This window comes from Clupea harengus, chromosome 19, assembly GCF_900700415.2.
Source record: "Clupea harengus chromosome 19, Ch_v2.0.2, whole genome shotgun sequence".
NCBI lineage: Eukaryota > Metazoa > Chordata > Actinopteri > Clupeiformes > Clupeidae > Clupea > Clupea harengus.
The window spans coordinates 6,692,879-6,712,490 of record NC_045170.1 but is presented as its reverse complement, the minus strand read 5'-3'; the positions used below and the strand labels follow the sequence as shown (position 1 = coordinate 6,712,490).

The following is a 19,612-nucleotide window of genomic DNA, read 5'->3' as shown; positions in this document are numbered from 1 at the left end:
GAGTCGCTGGAGGGCAAAACTGGATTTGTACCCCACTGCCCAAGTCGCCATGAAGCAGTGATTTAAAAAAAAAAAAAAAAAGGTGAAGTTCAGCTGTAAACTCAGTTGATTGAGCAGCTTTTAGGTAGCAGTGCTGCTAGCGTTATGGGCTGTCCCTATAGACCCTCTGAGTGCCATCTTGGCATTGGTTGCTGTTGTACTACACTTATCGTGATGCTGAGAAGCGTTGCCACATTCTAAAGGTTATACGACTATAGCAGGTGGCCGAGTTCTTTGACTGAGTTTTAAAGGCCGCTGTATAAATGAAAAAAGTCTCTCTGAATGGAAACCCTACCTGAAACCGAATGTAGATGTCTTGGGTTTTGCCCTTCCAGAGGTGAGGGTTGGGATGAGGGCACGGTGACTTTGTTGGGGTGCTCAGGTGTGGTATGATCGCAGTCAGCTGCAGGTGAACAAACGTGATGAACTGCCACTTACATTCGAATTCATGGAAACTTGTGGAAAACTTGACACCACATTTGCTGATTAAACAGCAATTAGTAAATGGTAAAGTGGCAGATGCGTATCTAAGTTGCCAACCTGCACATCGGGAGCGTTTTGGGGGTTCAGCGTCTTGCTCTGGGATACTTTGACACTTAGTGAGGAGGAGTCAGGATTGAACTAGCAACCTTCTGATTGCTAAATGACACCTCTGCCTCCTGTCCCCCCCCCCAATTTGTCTGTATTAAACTCAAACATCAATTGGTCAATGGACTGCATTTATGGAGGGCTTCTCTGCTCATAGAGCACTCAAAGCGCTTTACAGATGAATGCTGCAGACATCAACCTACCCCCCAGTTTGTCTGTTGTTTACCACAGAGTTAGAAGCACACTTAGTCTCTATGTACTCGGCTTTAAAAAAATGATATCCCGCTCCATGTGAATGGTAGGTAGAGTAAATGTATTTGGCTTGTATTCAGAACCAGTTTTTACTACATATAACTGTCACCTAGGCCTTCCTACCAGTGGCAGAAGTTAGACGTAGTAGCCAATGCGGAGCCCCGTTTCCTTGACTCTGTGCGGTGGACATTTGGTTTTAGTGTCTTTCTCTGTGCTCCTTCTGCACACAGCCAAGCAGAGCTGCATTTGGTTTTAGTGTCTTTCTCTGTGCTCCAACTGCACACAGCCAAGCAGAGCTGCATTTGGTTTTAGTGTCTTTCTCTGCGCTCCAACTGCACACAGCCAAGCAGAGCTGCATTTGGTTTTAGTGTCTTTCTCAGTGCTGCTTCTGCACACAGCCAAGCAGAGCTGCATTTGAATGGGGGCCCTTTGATTCCATGACGTCTGTCCCGCCCCCAGAGCCACAGCTGGCTCTAGTTAAAGCCCCTCAACGCCGAGCGCAGGGTGGAGAAGAGCGAGACGTCCTTAACACAGCCGAGCGCAGGGTGGAGAAGAGGGAGACGTCCTTAACACAGCTGTGCGCGTGTGTGCAGAGGAGACGTCCTTAACACTGCTGTGCGCGTGTGTTCAGAGGAGGACACGTCCTTAACACTGCTGTGCGCGTGTGTGCAGAGGAGACGTCCTTAACACAGCGGTGCGTGTGTGTGCAGAGGAGACGTCCTTAACACAGCGGTGCGTGTGTGTTCGGAGAAGAAGACATCCTTAACACGTCTGTGCACATGTGTTCGGAGAAGGAGACATCCTTTACACGGCTGTGTGTGTCCTTATCACGAGTGTGTGCACGTGTATTCATTTAGCATTGTATTTCCCCCCCAAAGCGACTCTCAGTGTATAACCTATACACATTACACTTCCTGGGAGTCACGCTCATGATCTTGGTGGTGTTCACACCTTGCTCTACCAGTTGCTCAACATAGGGGGTGTCCTCAGCATGTAGACGTGCAATATGTCCATGTCCAGATATATAGGTCCCTAATACGACTGACTGCATGTGTGCCCGGATGGGGACATGTCCCTAATGCGACTGACTGCATGTGTGCCCGGATGGAGACATGTCCCTAATGCGACTGACTGCATGTGTGCCCGGATGGAGACACGTCCCTAATGCGACTGACTGCATGTGTGCCCGGATGGAGACATGTCCCTAATGCGACTGACTGCATGTGTGCCCGGATGGAGACATGTCCCTAATGCGACTGACTGCATGTGTGCCCGGATGGAGACATGTCCCTAATGCGACTGACTGTGCATGTGTGCCCGGATGGAGACACGTCCCTAACATGACTGACTGCATGTGTGCCCGGATGGAGACACGTCCCTAACATGACTGACTGTGCATGTAAACCCAAATGGTGGGATGTCCCCCAGATGACGGTGACTGCATGTATGCCCAAATGGAGGGGTGTCCCCCAGATGACGGTGACTGCATGTATGCCCAAATGGAGGGGTGTCCTTGACCCGGGTGTGCACATCTCCCTAACCACAGACCCTCTTTGACAAGAAAAATGCGGCGAGTAAGGAGGAGGCGGCCAACGGCCACGGAGACGGGCCCAGGAGCGATGGCAAGGAGGGGGGGAAGAAGGACGGGTCCAAGAAGATGTCTGTGGAGCGCGTGTACCAGAAGAAGACGCAGCTGGAGCACATCCTGCTTCGCCCAGACACCTACATCGGCTCCGTGGAGCCTGTTACCCAGGTGAGACTCACACACACACACACACACATGCACACCTGCTTGTGTTTGTTTCGGTCATAGGTTATGTATCTAGTTGTTTAGCAGATCTTGTATTCTATAGAAGCGACATACAAAATCATAAAATGATGGTCTTTCATGTGTGGTGGCACATACCGTTGCACAATCATTTTGAGTCAAAATCTTCTTTCATTCATTCGTACACACTGCCAGGTGACACACACACACACACACACACACACACACACACAACACACACACACACAATCCTATGAAGGCATGCACACCTGCATGTTTTTGTTACGGTCACTACACACATGTATGGTAATGCATTCTGATGCACACTCAATCTGTCACATTCACAATTTTCTATCATTCGTTCAGACACACACCCTTCCTTGGCTTAATTAATTTTACACTCACATTCAGGCGCACAGACACACACACTTACACTCTCTTGCTACCATTCATTCATTTATACACACACCCTTCCTCTGCTTAAGTCATTTTACACTCACATTCGCACACACACACACACACACACACACACACACATTTACACCTTCTTGCCCCCATTCATTCAATTATACACAGACAGAGGATTGTTATAGACCATATGAGTTCTTTTAAAATCGTCACAGAGTATTGAATCCTCCACACCAGGGCCTGGTGTGAAATGCAACCGGTAATCACCACCTCAGTTTGTGCCTCGATCCTCTAGTTTTATTCCACTCGGAGAGGGTTTTTAAAAGCACAGCCGTTTTGCGCTAAAGGTTTTCAAGCTATTGAGCTAAGCAAGTGATTATACGGACACAGTTTTTCTGATGGAGAGCTGGTTTTTACCGGTATTGGTTTTTCATTGAGGCTTGAGGGATAGCATGTCATTTAAGAGAGTCAGAGTCTGAGCCGGCAGCACCACATTCATTTAAAAACTATGTGGACGAGCAGCAGTCACAGAGAACCACTTCTTTCATGCTTCACCGGGAAAGAAAACTAGGAAGACATTTAGGGACTGGTTTGACCTGTCAGTGGTCAGAGTGGAGTTGAGGTCTGGCAGGCAATGTCTTGTTTTGATGTGTTCACCAAATGGACTGACCTTGTTTTTTTTTAATGTTTTTCTATTTGAATTTGACAGCAAATGTGGGTTTTCGATGAAGAGATTGGCATGAACTCGCGAGAGATCACTTACGTCCCAGGACTGTACAAAATCTTTGATGAGATTCTCGGTAAGTCTGCCTGCCTGCCTGCCTGTAAGTCATTCTAGTCTTGTACTGAGGGGTCTGCCCTCTGAGAGTAATGTTGAGTCTCAGCGGAACAGCCTGATTAAACCCTCACCTCTCTCAGCGTGCCACACAAGCGCTGGCTGAGATCATGAAATGACTAATCGATTTGTAAGCATTTCATTGGCTCGCTGCATTTCATTGGCTTTGTACCCTAATCTAACGTAATCTAATTTACGTCATTTGGACCCGTTTCCTGCACGTAAGAGCATATTTTGTGGGAGGAAATGGATTCATTTGACTCATTTTATGAACCCCCTAGTAAAATGTAATGGATCATTTGGTGCTGGGAATAAATGAATCGTATGTTTCACATTCTAGAATGCTGTGTGACTCTAGAACGATGTCGCACAGAAGAGATGATTCTAGAACCAGTTCTTTTACGACTAGCAGCGTTGCTAATGATTCTGATTGTTCTTCTTCACAGTGAACGCAGCAGACAACAAGCAGAGGGACAAGAACATGTCCACCATTAAAATCAACGTTGACCCGTAAGCAGCCCATCTGACGCCCTCTCTCACACACACACACACACACACACACACACACACACACACACACACACAAACTCACATGTGCATAGACACACACTAGGCTTGTAAATTGGCAGCTGCCACTGGCCAAATGTGGGTGAATCTGAAGTGGCAGGTGAATTTGATCAACCTACCATCAATGGTGGTGGGTAAACAAATGCATTTAACAAACATAATTGACACAATTGAATCGTTCTGTGAAAAAGTCAACTCCATTGTCAGGTGGCCTACCTAGATAGTGTTGTCACTTACCACCCTATGTGGCTGCGGTCAGGTCAGAGTTCGCCACGTCTCTTCCTGCATCTTGACCAATCAGAGTAAGGTTCGAGCTACATTCACAAAGTTGTGTGGCCTCATCTGGCAGACTGTTTTAACCACAATGTGGCGTGACTGTCTGTGTGTGCGGCGAGGAAGAGAGGATTTAAAATGAGTTTGCCATAAGTGAATTAATATTACATTTAGACTTTTTATGGGAAAAAATGTCTTAGTTGTCGTTTTTTTCCAAAGCAAGACAAAACATTACACACAAAAGTGTGATTACAAAATGGTGGCTGGCAGAAATATGAGTGGCTGAAGAGTTTTGAATCCACTTCGGCTGGAAGATGAAAAAGTGAATTTCCAAACTGATGCACACACACAAGCATGTGTGCATACTGATACACACACACATCCACTCACTGTCTCTCTCTCTCTCTCTTCACACACACACACACACACACTCTCACACACTCACACAGCCACTGTGTGTCTCTCTCTCGCTCACACACACACACACTCTCTCTCACACACACACACTCTCTCTCTCTCACACACACACACACACACACACACACACACACACAGACAGCCTCTGCAGCGGAGCCTGCCCGGGCCCAGTGGAGCAAACGGCTTCATGTTAATAATAGCCCACTTTCCGTGTCAGGCATCCGCCATGCTGTATGTGGGGTAACAGTGTGTGTGTGTGTGTGTGTGTGTGTGTGTGTGTGTGTGTGTGTGTGTGTGTGTGTGTGTGTGTGTGTCAGGCATCCACCATGCTATATGTGGGGGGAAGAACAGAAGAAAAAGAAAGAAAGCAAAGATGGTGTGCTGCCCATTAAAATGAAATTCTCATCCCGCCGAGAGATGCTTCACTACCTGCAGTGGAGTGAGGGCTGAGGCGTAGACTTCTGTTTGGTGTGTGTGTGTGGCAATATTGTTCGCTGTGGGTGTGCATGCAGAGGCCTCACACTCATCTTTCCCTGTGTGTGTGTGTGTGCGTGTGCAGAAGAGGGAATGAGGTGATTTTCTATGTCACCATAGTGGAGCTGCTGTGTGCTTATGTGTCACCCTGGATAAGATCCCAGCTTCACACACATGCACTTGCACGCACACACACACACTCACACACACACACATGCACTGACACGCACACATGCACTTTCACACACACACACAAACTCTCTCGCACACACACCCTCACACACACTCACACTCTCACACACACACACACGCCCTCCCTCGTCGTTAGATTATGTTATGCAGCCTTGGAGATAGCTGTTGTCATTGAGCCATACTGATGCTTAGAGTTATGTGTGTGTGCGTGTATGTTTGAGAGGGAGTACCAACCACAGTGCTGGGGAACAGAGAGGTTTGTGTGTGTGTTTGCGTGTGTATATATATGTATGTGTGTGTGTGCCTGCCTGGTGTGTGTGTGGGGGGGGGGGGGGTTGCACAGAGTACTCCAGCATGTGAGTCATTGAGCAGTTTCATCAATTCTCAAGTTTCTACATTAATATCAAGTCCTCGTTAAAGCCCTCTGGCGACAGCAGAAAAGGATCAATCGGTTGTTTGGAAGTTCTTTGATCAAACAGAAAAGGGTTTCCCAGCTGTCACTGTGATGAAATAAAACATGCTGCAAGCGTGAGCTGAGGATGGACTTCTCAAGGATGACTCAAACATGGAGTCTGTCATATAATAGGCTAGGCTACTACACCAACGCGGCGTAACAACAAAATGACTGATTTCATTTTTGTATCGGTTGGGCTTACTAATTAACAAAAAGAACAATATGACTCATTTCATGTTTTAATCGGTTGGGCTTAACTAGTTAACCAAAAGAAACAGCTGCTGCATATCAGCCCAATTAACATGTGCTGCTGTAGAATGTTGGTAACAGTAGCATTCAAATACCGTTGGTATCATCCATACCAAGCCCTTCATAGTTGCATAGTCTTTTTTTATTCATGCAAGACACCTCCCGAACGACATCCCCCCCCTCCCGTACTCGATTTGTAAAATTATGCCCCTAGTGTGTGTGACGTGTGTGTGTGTGTGTGTGTGTGTGCCTGCCTGGTGTGTGTGTGTGTGTGCCTGCCTGGTGTGTGTGTGTGTGTTTGTGTGCCTGCCTGGTGTGTGTGTGTGTGTGTGTGTGTGTGTGTGTGTGTGTGTGTGTGTGTGTGTGTGTGTGTGTGTGTGTGTGAGCTGAATCTTCCAGCGTTATAATGAGGTGCATGTAGAGGAGACGTGGCTCATCCTCCTCACACGGCGACCTCCAGAAGGAGCCACACATCCTTCCCAGAATCCTCTCTGCTACCACAAGACTCCCAGCATTCCCAGTTGCATGACGTCATTATTACACCATCCTGTCCGACCCCCTTATTCAAAGCCTGCAGTCTGATTTACATTACCCTTCTCTTCAACTCTCTCTCTCACACACACACACACACACACACACACCTCAGCAGTCTTTTGTGTTTATCTGGTGGCCTCTGGAACATATTCAGGCTTTGGAGCAGATCTGACAACTTGTGTGCCTGTACTCCGTTCATGGTTACCAATTAAGATAGCATGAAATAGTTTTTTTTGTATTTTTTTTTTACAAGTATTACTTATTGTTTGTGTGTGTGTGAAGCTGTCGGTCCCTAGTCTAAACACTGTGCTTTCTCTCACTCTGAAGAGAGTCCAACACCGTCTCGATCTGGAACAATGGGAAGGGCATCCCCGTGGTGGAGCACAAAGACGAGAAGATGTACGTCCCTGCCCTCATCTTCGGCCACCTCCTCACCTCCAGTAACTATGACGACGACGAGAAGAAGGTCACAGGTCAGAACCAATCGAGAATATTTTCATTCTGCTGAAGTGATAAGTGAAGTGTTAAAGATACAATAGGTCGTTTTTTCCACGTATCTTTACTTGTGATAGATGGGACATTTAAAAGCCATTTACAGAATAAATAGCGGAACAGATGAATATACTATAGGTAGTTTTTTTCTCCGTGTCATTCTTGATAAAGGGATAGGTCAAGGGTTAAAGGTACAATAGGTCGTTTTTTCCCCTTGCGCTATTCTTAGTGAAGTAGAAAAGACACATTTTGAAGCCATTTCCAGAATAATGTGACTGTCAGACATAAAGCCCCATTGCCCTTGGAGTGGAGAGGTTTGGTTATCAGCAGTGTTATTGTAAAGGAAAGTAAAGTGTGTTTGTGTGAGACCTGCAGAAACAGCTGTTTGTTTATTTGTTCTGTGTGTGATATTCTGTGTGTGATATTCTGTGGAACCTCAACAGGTGGCAGGAACGGGTACGGTGCCAAACTCTGCAATATCTTCAGCACCAAGTTCACCGTGGAAACGGCGTGCAAAGAGTATAAACACAGCTTCAAACAGGTGCGTGCAAAGAGTATAAACACAGCTTCAAACAGGTGCGCAATCTTGCGAAGATCAGTTGTTCATGGTCATGAGTGTGTGAGAGGCTTTATTTCAGTTTTGTAGGCTTTGCATCTTTTTTTACAACTTCAAACAAGTGAAGAACCCCAAATGTATTAGATAGCTTTGGACCTGTTATGAGTGTTGTTAAAGCGGTTTGTGTAAGAAATGGGTTTTAAAACATATAAATCTTTATTTCAGTTTGTAGGCTTTGTGTAGTACCCCAAAGGGTCTGAACAGGGGTGAGTAACACGTAGCACCAGATCACCTCTGGGCTGGCCTACATGTGTGAGGCACCTCTATTGGGTGAAACAGATTATATTGGTTATAAAGATTCTATTGGTTATATTATATTATATTATATTGTGGGGTTCACAGTCAGGTGTCACGGTTCTGGTGTGTCTCTGTTGATTTGTCATTTGCACTTTATTTATTGTCTGGGTGCTTGAATAGTTTCTTCACAAATCTGACATAATTGAATGTATACACGGGAAATATGTCCATGTGTATATGCACTTGTATCCAAACAAAATTCATATTTGTGTTGAATGTGTGTGTGTGTGCGTGTGTGTGTGTGTGTGCGCCATGAAGCAGTGTGTGATTATAGAGCAATAAAGACTTTTTCTGCATTACAGATGCGTGCCAATTCTTAATGCTAACATAAGCGTGCTAACTCTTTATGCTAACAGAAGCGTGCTAACTCTTTATGCTAACATCCTTTCTTCCTCCGTGCGCAGACCTGGCAGAACAACATGACTAAGACCAGCGACCCCAAGATCAAGTTCTTCGACGGGGACGACTTCACGTGCGTGACGTTCCAGCCCGACCTGACCAAGTTCAAAATGGAGAAACTGGACAAGGACATCGTGGCCATTATGACCCGCCGGGCCTACGACATCGCCGGGTCCTGCAAAGGAGTCAAGGTCATGCTCAACGGCAAGAAGCTTCCGGTAAGTCTGTGCAATCTGCCCTAGTTAATATCAGTTATGATTTTAAACACACTCACCGCGGGTGATTCCTAGCTCTATACCTCTGTGTGTGTCTGTGTGTGTCTGTGTGTGTCTGTGTGTGTCGTTGTGTGTCTGTGTGTGTGTGTGTGTGTGTGTGTGTGTGTGTGTGTTTGTGTGTGTGTGTGTGTGTGTGTGTGTGTGTGTGTGTTTTGTGTGTGTGTGTGGGACGGGGGGTTGGGATGGGGTGACATCTGTACAATGCATGAAATAGTAGCAGCTGAATATGGCCTGGCAATATGTCATCTCCTTATGATACACACACACTTTATATACACACACACAGGGCGTGGTAAGATTTGAACACATGAATGAACGATGGCTAAAGCTCCCCCTTCAGTGTGTCATTTACTGGATGGAGCAAGGGTAGGGTCAGGGCTAAGACCGTTCTATTCAGGGACACTGAACCGCACGCACACGCACACACATTTACTTTACACACAGACATACCACACTCATACACACACTCTAATATAGTTTACAGTCAGACACATACACGCACGTGCACACACACACACACACACACACACACACACACACACACACACACACACACACACACACTGCTGTGTTGAACTCCTTATCTTGTTGAAGCAGCAGTGTACAGTTGTCTCGTAAGGTCACATGTCACCCCAGTGATACATTTGAGTGGAGCACCAAACCGCCACTGTGCTCTCTGTTTAAGATTCACCAAACCGGCAGCGGTTCTCCGTTTTAAGATTCCCCAAACCGGCACTGTGTCATCTGAAATGTATGTGGAAGAATATCGAAATGTTTCTGAACTTCTCCCCCATCCTCCCTCTCCAGTTCCACAGCTATGTGGACCTGTATGTGAAGGACAAGCTGAACACACATAGAGAAGATAGAACTCGCTCACACATAGAACCCAGATTTATTCTTTTCGAATGCGTACCGAACGGGTTCCACAGCTGCGTGTATGTGTACAAGCGGAACACACATACAGCACCCAAGACCCAGAACTCTTTTACCCTCAGAGCCCAGTTTTATTATTATTGTCTCGTTCCCTAGGTGACCGGGTTCCGCAGCTACGTGGACCTGTATGTGAAGGACAAGCTGGACGAGACCGGCGTGACCCTGAAGGTGGTGAACGAGTCGGTTAACGAGCGCTGGGAGGTGTGCCTGACTCTCAGCGAAAAGGGCTTCCAGCAGATCAGCTTCGTCAACAGCATCGCCACCACTAAGGTAAGTGTGTGTGTGTGTGTGTGTGTGTGTGTGTGTGTGTGTGTGTGTGTGTGTGTGTGTGTGTGTGTGTGTGTGTGAGTGAGAGAGAGAGAGGGGGGAGAGAGACTGAGACTGTGAGTGACTGAGACTGAGTGACAAGGGCTTCTAGCAGTTCAGCTTCATCAACAGCATCGCCACTACACTCACCACAGAGCCACTTTCCTCTTTTTACCCCACAGGATTAACTCACATACTCAGAACTGATCCTACACACACACACACACACACACACACACACACACACACACACAGAACCACTTCTCGTCTTCACTCACACACTACTTCTATGTCACCATCATACACATCCTCTTCCTCAATTAAACACAACATTAGCTCTCTTTCTCTTCCACACTGTCTGCTCAGTGGGCAGACAGGCAGACAGGCAGACAGGCAGACAGGCAGACAGGCAGACAGGCAGACAGGCAGACAGGCAGACAGGCAGACAGGCAGACAGGCAGACAGGCAGACAGGCAGTGAACGGTTGTGGGTTATCAGCTATGGTGATCAATAAAAACAGCAGCACCCTTTTGTTAAAGAGTGGACCCTAAGCTACTGTAGCTGGAGTCTCATCTACGTGCGTATGGATCCACTCATGTCAGGACACAGAAGAGACACTACAGTCCAAAATGCAATTAAACATGAAAGAGAATGTGAAGCTCTTTGAAGTCGGACAAATCTGTACAAGTCCAAGATTCTCCCCAAAGGGATGTTCAGTCAGTCTCTGAAAAACATGTATAAAGAAGCGCATTACAGTTTGAAGGTATGTTCATTGGATGACTGACTGTGTCTGAGTTTAGGGAAGACTCAGAGGGGGTGTGTGTGTGTGAGTTCAGGAGAGACTCAGAGGGTGTGTGTGTGAGTTCAGGGGAGACTCAGAGGGGGTGTGTGTGTCTGAGTTCAGGGGAGACTCAGACACACTCAGACGGTGTTGCTTTCCTTACTGTTTTCATCGTCTCATTGATATGCAAACAACAGCACATGCAGTAGAAAGTGTGTTTTGTTTGTTTGTGTGTGTTTGTTGTTCATGTTTGTGTGTGTGTGTGTGTGTTTCAGCACCTTAGTTTTGTGTGTGTGTGTGTGTTTCTTCAGGGGGGCAGACATGTTGACTATGTCGTGGACCAGATTGTGTCAAAGCTGATCGAGGTGGTGAAGAAGAAGAATAAGGCTGGTGTCAACGTGAAACCCTTCCAGGTGCAGCTCTCCCCTCGCCCACACACACACACACTCGTACACACACACACACACACACACACTCGTACACACACACACACACACACACACTCGTACACACACACACACACACACACACACACACTCTTACACACACACACACACACTCGTACACACACACACACACACACACACACACACACACACACACACACTCTTACACACACACACACACACACTCGTACACACACACACACACTCTTACACACTCTTACACACACACACACACACACACACACACACACGCAAAGAGCTGTCACAACTCATCACACACTCTGATCTTCTGTCTTTATGTGCCCTGGACAGCTGCTGAAATACTCTAAAACATAAAAAAAAAAATACTAAAAATCTTTTTTTCAAGAAATACATTGGCTTCTTATAGCACCTATATTGACCTGTTTAACATGTGTGTGTTCTTCTTTGTGTGCAGGTGAAGAACCACGTGTGGGTGTTTGTGAATGCGTTGATCGAGAACCCCACGTTTGACTCGCAGACCAAGGAGAACATGACTCTTCAGACCAAAAGCTTCGGCTCCAAATGCCAGCTCTCAGAGAAGTTCGTCCGCTCGGTACGCTGGCCTTAGTCATATGCTCACATGCACACATGCACTCACACACACATGCACGCACTTGCACTTGCACACACATGCACTCACTCACACACACACACACACACACACACACACACACACATGCAAGCACTTGCACAAACGCACACACACACGCACACACACACACACATGCACTCACTCACACACACACACACATGCACTCACACACACACATGCAAGCACTTGCACATACACACGCACACACACACACACACACATTTGTATGCAGACATGCACTCACAATGCTCACAGGCTCACAGCTTCCTTAAAAAGCACATCGCGATCAGTACCCTTAACGTTGCTGTAATGAACTTCATCTTTTTCCACGTTATTACAGCCACACACACACACTTTCTCTTTTCTCCCTGTTGAATCTTCTGTTCCTCCCCCACGGTGTGTGTCCTGTCCAGGCCACGAACTGCGGTATAGTGGAGAGCATCCTGAACTGGGTGAAGTTCAAGGCCCAGACGCAGCTCAATAAGAAGTGCTCGTCCGTCAAGCACAGCAAGATCAAGGGCATCCCCAAACTGGACGACGCCAATGATGCAGGTGAGCCCCCAAAAGCCCACAAGATGCTGCTTTCATCAGGACTAGATCCCATCCAGATCAGGACCAGATCCCATCCAGATCAGGACTAGATCCCATCCACATCAGGACCAGATCAGGACTAGATCCCATCCACATCAGGACCAGATCAGGACTAGATCCCATCCAGATCAGGGTCAGATCTGGACTAGATCCCATGCAGATCAGGACCAGATCTGGACTAGATCCCATCCAGATCAGGACTAGATCCCATCCAGATCAGAACCAGATCTGGACTAGATCCCATCCAGATCAGGGTCAGATCAGGACTAGATCCCATCCAGATCAGGACCAGATCCCATGCAGATCAGGACCAGATCAGGACTAGATCCCATCCAGATCAGGGTCAGATCAGGACTAGATCCCATCCAGATCAGGACCAGATCCCATGCAGATCAGGACCAGATCTGGACTAGATCCCATCCAGATCAGGGTCAGATTATCTCCAGATCAGGACCAGATCAGGACTAGATCCCATCCAGATCAGGACCAGATCAGGACTAGATCCCATCCAGATCAGGACCAGATCCCATCCAGATCAGGACCAGATCAGGACTAGATCCCATGCAGATCAGGACCAGATCAGGACCAGATCCCATGCAGATCAGGACCAGATCCCATCCAGATCAGGACCAGATCAGGACTAGATCCCATGCAGATCAGGACCAGATCAGGACCAGATCCCATGCAGATCAGGACCAGATCCCATCCACATCAGGACCAGATCAGGACCAGATCCCATCCAGATCAGGGTCAGATCAGGACTAGATCCCATCCAGATCAGGACCAGATCCCATCCAGATCAGGGTCAGATTAGGACTAGATCCCATCCAGATCAGGACCAGATCTGGACTAGATCCCATGCAGATCAGGACCAGATCAGGACTAGATCCCATCCAGATCAGGACCAGATCAGGACTAGATCCCATCCAGATCAGGGTCAGATTATCTCCAGATCAGGACCAGATCAGGACTAGATCCCATCCAGATCAGGGTCAGATCTACTCCAGATCAGGACCAGATCCCAGATCAGGGTCCTATGTGCGTACGAGCAAGGAGAGGGTGTAGCATTGACATGCCCATCCCATACACCTTTTAAATTGCTAGTAGCACTTGCATCACAACAACATGGCATTTAGTTTTACGCGACATGATGATGTAATGTTGAATAAACTGAGGTTAATACACGGGTGTGGTCAATATGCAGGTTTGTTTTATAAAATTACATAAAATACTGTAATGCAGTTTATATACGGTGCCGTTTATAGGCGAGAGTATGACGGTATACATGATTCATACAGTATTTATAGTGGATAAAATGGGGAGAGAGCCTTCAAGTATTGTAGAACAGCTTAGTGGGTGTACAGTGTGCTCGTAAGGTTACTATAACAACTATTGTAGAACAGCTTAGTGGGTGTACATTTACATTTAGTCATTTAGCAGACGCTTTTGTCCAAAGCGCCCTTAACTATGGCCGTCACCAGGGCTACACAGGTTTTAGTATTTATAACCAGCAATACCAGGAAAGGTCAGCAGGTGGCAGTGGCAGTCCATGTCCATCAGGACTAGGTCTGTTGCAGAATGCGTTTCCTTTTAACATTCTCATGTGTGTGTTAGACTCTGAACATTCTCATGTGTGTGTTAGACTCTCTTAACATTCTACTGTGTGTGTTGGGCAGGGGGGAAGCACTCGTCGGACTGCACGCTGATCCTGACGGAGGGAGACTCGGCTAAGACTCTGGCCGTGGCGGGGCTGGGGGTGATCGGCCGAGACCGATACGGTGTCTTTCCCCTCAGGGGCAAGATCCTCAACGTACGAGAGGCCACACACAAACAGGTAAGCTGGAGGGAGCAGGTGTGTGTGTGTGTGTGTGTGTGTGTGTGTGTGTGTGTGTGTGTGCACGTTTGGTGTGCTTGTGCGAGAGGCAACGCACAAACAGGTGAGGTTGGAGGGAGCATCTGCACTGTAATAAAGTGTGTGTGGGTCTGTGTGTGTACGAGATGACACGTACTGACAGGTGTGTGTGTGTGAGAGTGTGTGCGCGTTTGGTGACGCACAAACAGATGAGCTGAAGGGAGAGTGTGTGGATCTGTCTGTGTGTGTGTCTGTGTGTGTGTGTGTGTGTGTACGAGATGACCCGTACCGACAGGTGTGTGTGTCTGTGTGTTTGTGCGAGATGACGCGTACCGACAGGTGTGTGTGTGTTTGCATGAGTTCGTACATGTGTTTGATTTGTGTGTGTGTGGGTGTGTGCAGACGCAGAAGTTGCTATCCATCAAAGTCCGTACTCTAAGGTGTACCTCTTGCAGATCATGGAGAACGCCGAGATCAACAACATCATTAAAATCGTGGGTCTCCAGTACAAGAAGAGTTACGAGGACCCCGAGTCTCTGCGATCGCTCCGCTACGGCAAAATCATGATCATGACCGATCAGGTACGGCAGCCCTGTTGGGACGCCAAAGCAGAAGGCATCCAGAAAAACTAATTTATTAGAAAAGTATAAATCCAAAAGGAAAATTGTCTCTCTTATCAGGCAAATATATGTTTTTATAATGCTGGTAAATGATAGTAACATGGAATATTGTTCACATGCAACAAAATGAAAGTCAAATTAATCTTTAATAATTAATTAAAAGGAAAACATCATAATAATTGGAACTTAGTGCTGCGTGTGCATTATTCTTATATATTTGTCTTATGCTGAGAATGTTCTATGTTCTATGCGTACTACGTTCCTTCCCAGGATCAAGATGGTTCTCACATCAAAGGTCTTCTCATCAACTTCTTCCACCACAACTGGCCTTCTTTACTCAAACACACCTTCCTCGAAGAGTTCATCACGCCCATCGTCAAAGTAAGGCAAACCTTACACACTTTGTTATTGTCTACGACATGTGATAAAAGACTTCAAAATATAGAGTATGTATGGGCTAAGTCTACACTTAAAGCCAAGAGGGATTGCTGACCGAGCACTTGATTGACGCGCTTACTTGTTATAGATGTAAAAGAACGTTCCAACTTTGCGTTCTTGTTCTTGGTTATGATACTTTATTTCTCACGGTAAGATCCAATCAATAAACGTGTCCATACATCCAAACTTGCATCTAATTTACATGTAACAGACCTTTGGTGACACAAATGAAGCGCTCAAAAAGCTATGTGTGCTCTCCCTCCGTCAAGCAACACCTGACACCTGCATGAATGTTCACACCTATATTGTGTGAGCCCAATTAAGGTAGAGCGCCATCTAGTGTCCCAAACAAGAATAAAACATGAACCCAAATGGCCCCTACAGAGTACATTACACACTCATACTGTCAAATAAGGCATGTTCTGATCTCGGTCTTATCTTAGTGGCGTGTGTGTGTGTGAAATCTCTGAAAGTAGTTGTCCTTAACATCAGCTGTGTGTGTGTGTGTTTGGCAGGTTACCAAGAGCAAACAGGCACTGTCCTTCTACAGCATCCCAGAGTTTGACGAGTGGAAGAAGCAAACAGAGAACTTTAAAACATGGCACATAAAGTACTACAAAGGTTTGATGGCTTTCACTTTTCTTCTCTAGAACATAGAACATGCTTATGGAAGCTAAACTGAAACGCGTGTAACAGTCTATCTATACTGCGTGGTGTTAAGTTTCTATAGAGAATCTATAGCACCACCCTCTTCAACTTTTGCTAAATGCCCTGTGTGTGTGTGTGTGTGTGCCTGTGTGTGTGTGCGTGCCTGTGTGTGTGTGTGTGTGTGTGTGTGTGTGTGTGTGTGCCTGTGTGTGTGCCTGTGTGTGTGCCTGTGTGTGTGCCTGTGTGTGTGTCTGTGTGTGTGTGTTTCTCTGGTCCTGATGTAGGTTTGGGTACCAGCACCAGTAAAGAGGCGAAGGAGTACTTTGCGGACATGGAGAGACACCGGATCATGTTCCGCTACGGGGGCACAGAGGACGACGCCGCCATCACACTGGTACGCTCACACAGATGTTGGGTTTGATTCTGATACGCTCACACAGATGTTGGGGTCACTCTGGCACGCTCACACAGATGTTGGGGTCACTCTGGCACGCTCACACAGATGTTGGGTTTGATTCTGATAGGCTCACACAGATGTTGGGTTCGATTCTGATACGGTCACACAGATGTTGGGGTCACTCTGGTACGCTCACACAGATGTTGGGTTCACTTCTGATACGCTCACACAGATGTTGGGTTCGATTCTGATAGGCTCACACAGATGTTGGGGTCACTCTGGTACGCTCACACAGATGTTGGGGTCACTCTGGTACGCTCACACAGATGTTGGGTTTGATTCTGATACGCTCACACAGATGTTGGGTTCACTCTGATACCCTCACACAGATGTTCGGTTCTAATGTTGCACGATGTATTGATACTAGAAAGGTACCGCGGTACTCTCGCGTTAAAAGCGATACGATTTTGGATATTTTTAGTATCGAAACTTCATTTAAAATAGCGGGCAATCAGAGCGCACTCACTGTTCCTCTCCCTGTTAGGCTGCCTGAACGCATTCACTGTGTGGGCGGGGATGCTTGCTCCCACACACTCACAGACAGCGAGTGATCGCAGGGGAGACATGGCCTCAAGTTCAGGGGCTCTTGCCGACCGTCCTTGGCTTGTTGATAAAAAAATATGCCAGAAGTGAACTCTGGAATTATTTCGGATACATCGCAGATAGTGAAGGAAAGCCCACTGACACATGGAGACCCGTCTGCAAATTTTTTTTTCAAAGCGACTCAGACAAGGGAGGCAACATGTCTAATATGGCAAAGCACCTCTCAGACAGACACCCCAAACTTTTCAGAGAGTTCAAAGAACGACAGGTTAACAAATGTGAACACCCCCAAGCTCACCCATATACAGCCTAACACGAGTAGCCTTAGCCTAGTTTAGCGACAAGCGATTTTCCCCGTCACAGAATTTTGACAATAATCATAATGCAGTGTGGTTAACGCAATGAGACCGCTTTTGTCACACTAGTAATGTTAACTGCCATATTCTGAAAATTATGCATTTAATCTTCCATCAGTACGGGTCGTGTTTATCGTTACAGAAGGCCCTTTTTAAAGGATAGGTTAGCCGAAGGGATATTGGATGGCCCTATTGCATGTAGCCTCGTTTAAGACGTTGATCGAGCTTTCAATTTGGCTGCAAGAACGTAGCCAAACTCTAGAGAGAAAACGCTATACATGCAAAACGAATTTGTGGTATCGTATCGTAAGTATCGGGTATCATGATATTTATGGCAGGTATTGTATCGAAGTCATAATTCTGGTATTGTGACAACACTATACGATTCTGATGTTGGTGGAGAAGCATCGTTCAGCTTTGGCTCTGCTTTTGGTTCCTAGGGGTTATGCTACTGAATACTTTACATAACGTCTCTCTGTCTCACTCAGGGACATTTAGGTTAGACCAACTATCTGTCTGTCTGTCTGTCTGTCTCTCTGTCTGTCTTTCTGTCTGTCTGTGTCTCTGTCTGTCTCTCTGTCTGAGACAATGAAATGTGTGACTTCAGATTAGTGTTAGTAACTAACTTTCTCTCTCTCCTCCTTCTCTCCTCCTTCTCTCCCCCTCTCTCAGGCCTTCAGCAAGAAGAAGACGGACGACAGGAAGGAGTGGCTGACCAACTTCATGGAGGACAGGCGGCAGAGGAGGATGCATGGCCTGCCCGAGGTGAGGGAGGAGTAACACACACGCCCGCAGAGATGCCCGCTGACTCTCCCTAGTGCCCGTAGAGATGCCCTCTGTCTCTCCCTAGTGCCCGTAGAGATGCCCTCTGTCTCTCCCTAGTGCCCGTAGAGATGCCCTCTGTCTCTCCCTAGTGCCCATAGAGATGCCCTCTGTCCCACATAACTAGTGCAGTTGGCTTGAGACGAGTTCCCAGTGAGAACCGAGGAACCCATACCCTGGTGTTGTTAGAACCTTGGTCTAAAGCTGCAGGAACACTAGGACTACCTAATACCCACTACTGCTGTGTTGTACCAGTGGAGCTGTGAGAACACTGATATGATCCAACGCGATACGACACTGATACCCACCACTGCAATGTGCCTCAGGACTGCAGACTCGGGTGGTTTAAGTGACTCAAGAAGGGATCAATACGCCTAATTGATCATCGTTAACCCTTTGATCTGGCCTTTGGTTAGTTAATGAGAGTTTAAACATCATGGCTCCTGCCTGAATGGAACTATGATGCTGTTCAGAGCAGCTGTTCTTTAGTCTTTCCACTGGGGGTCTGGAAACACTGCACAATCAGGCCCCCTAAACAGCCTCCGTAACAGCCTCCTAAACAGCCTCCTTAACAGCTTCCTAAACAGCCTCCTAAACAGCCTCCTAAACAGCTTCCTAAACAGCATGGTGATCTTCTCTTGATATTTCCGTTTGAAGGATCTTAACAGATCTAAAACTGTGTCTGTGTGTGTGTGTGTGTGTGTGTGTGTGTGTGTGTGTGTGTGTGTGTGTGTGTGTGTGTGTGTGTGTGTGTGTGTGTGTGTAAAACCCTGAGCCGGTGCCCAGTGACATAGGGAGCCTTCGGCGCCGGGCGTTATTCATTAATAAGGAAGAGGAAGAGTGCATCTGCTCTGTAACAGTGTGTGAGTGTTAGGTAAACGTCTGCCTTGTTTTGAACCCAAGCCAGCACACTCCAGACTAGGGCATGACCCAGCCAATGTAAACACAGAGCACTTTAGTTAGTGTGTGTGTGTGTGTGTGTGTGCTCAGAACAGAAGTGTCTTTAGCGCTGTAGTTATTTCTGACAAATGATTTCTGGCTGTGCTGTAGTGTCTTTGAGAATACACACTCACATAT

At 46.8% G+C, this 19,612-nt stretch overlaps 1 protein-coding gene across 1 annotated transcript in view; it reads left to right on the top strand.

The window, feature by feature from the left end:
- The window catches only part of top2b (DNA topoisomerase II beta), a 38,635-nt gene that overhangs the window by 4,500 nt on the left and 14,523 nt on the right, over positions 1-19,612 (top strand). Inside the window, 16 exon segments of the mRNA XM_031585705.1 lie at positions 2,426-2,632; positions 3,765-3,855; positions 4,337-4,400; positions 7,378-7,523; positions 7,986-8,083; positions 8,860-9,072; positions 10,159-10,332; positions 11,461-11,562; positions 12,032-12,169; positions 12,622-12,760; positions 14,476-14,633; positions 15,107-15,232; positions 15,542-15,652; positions 16,225-16,330; positions 16,642-16,751; positions 18,386-18,478. Of these exon segments, the coding sequence (XP_031441565.1) occupies positions 2,426-2,632; positions 3,765-3,855; positions 4,337-4,400; positions 7,378-7,523; positions 7,986-8,083; positions 8,860-9,072; positions 10,159-10,332; positions 11,461-11,562; positions 12,032-12,169; positions 12,622-12,760; positions 14,476-14,633; positions 15,107-15,232; positions 15,542-15,652; positions 16,225-16,330; positions 16,642-16,751; positions 18,386-18,478 (2,076 nt within the window).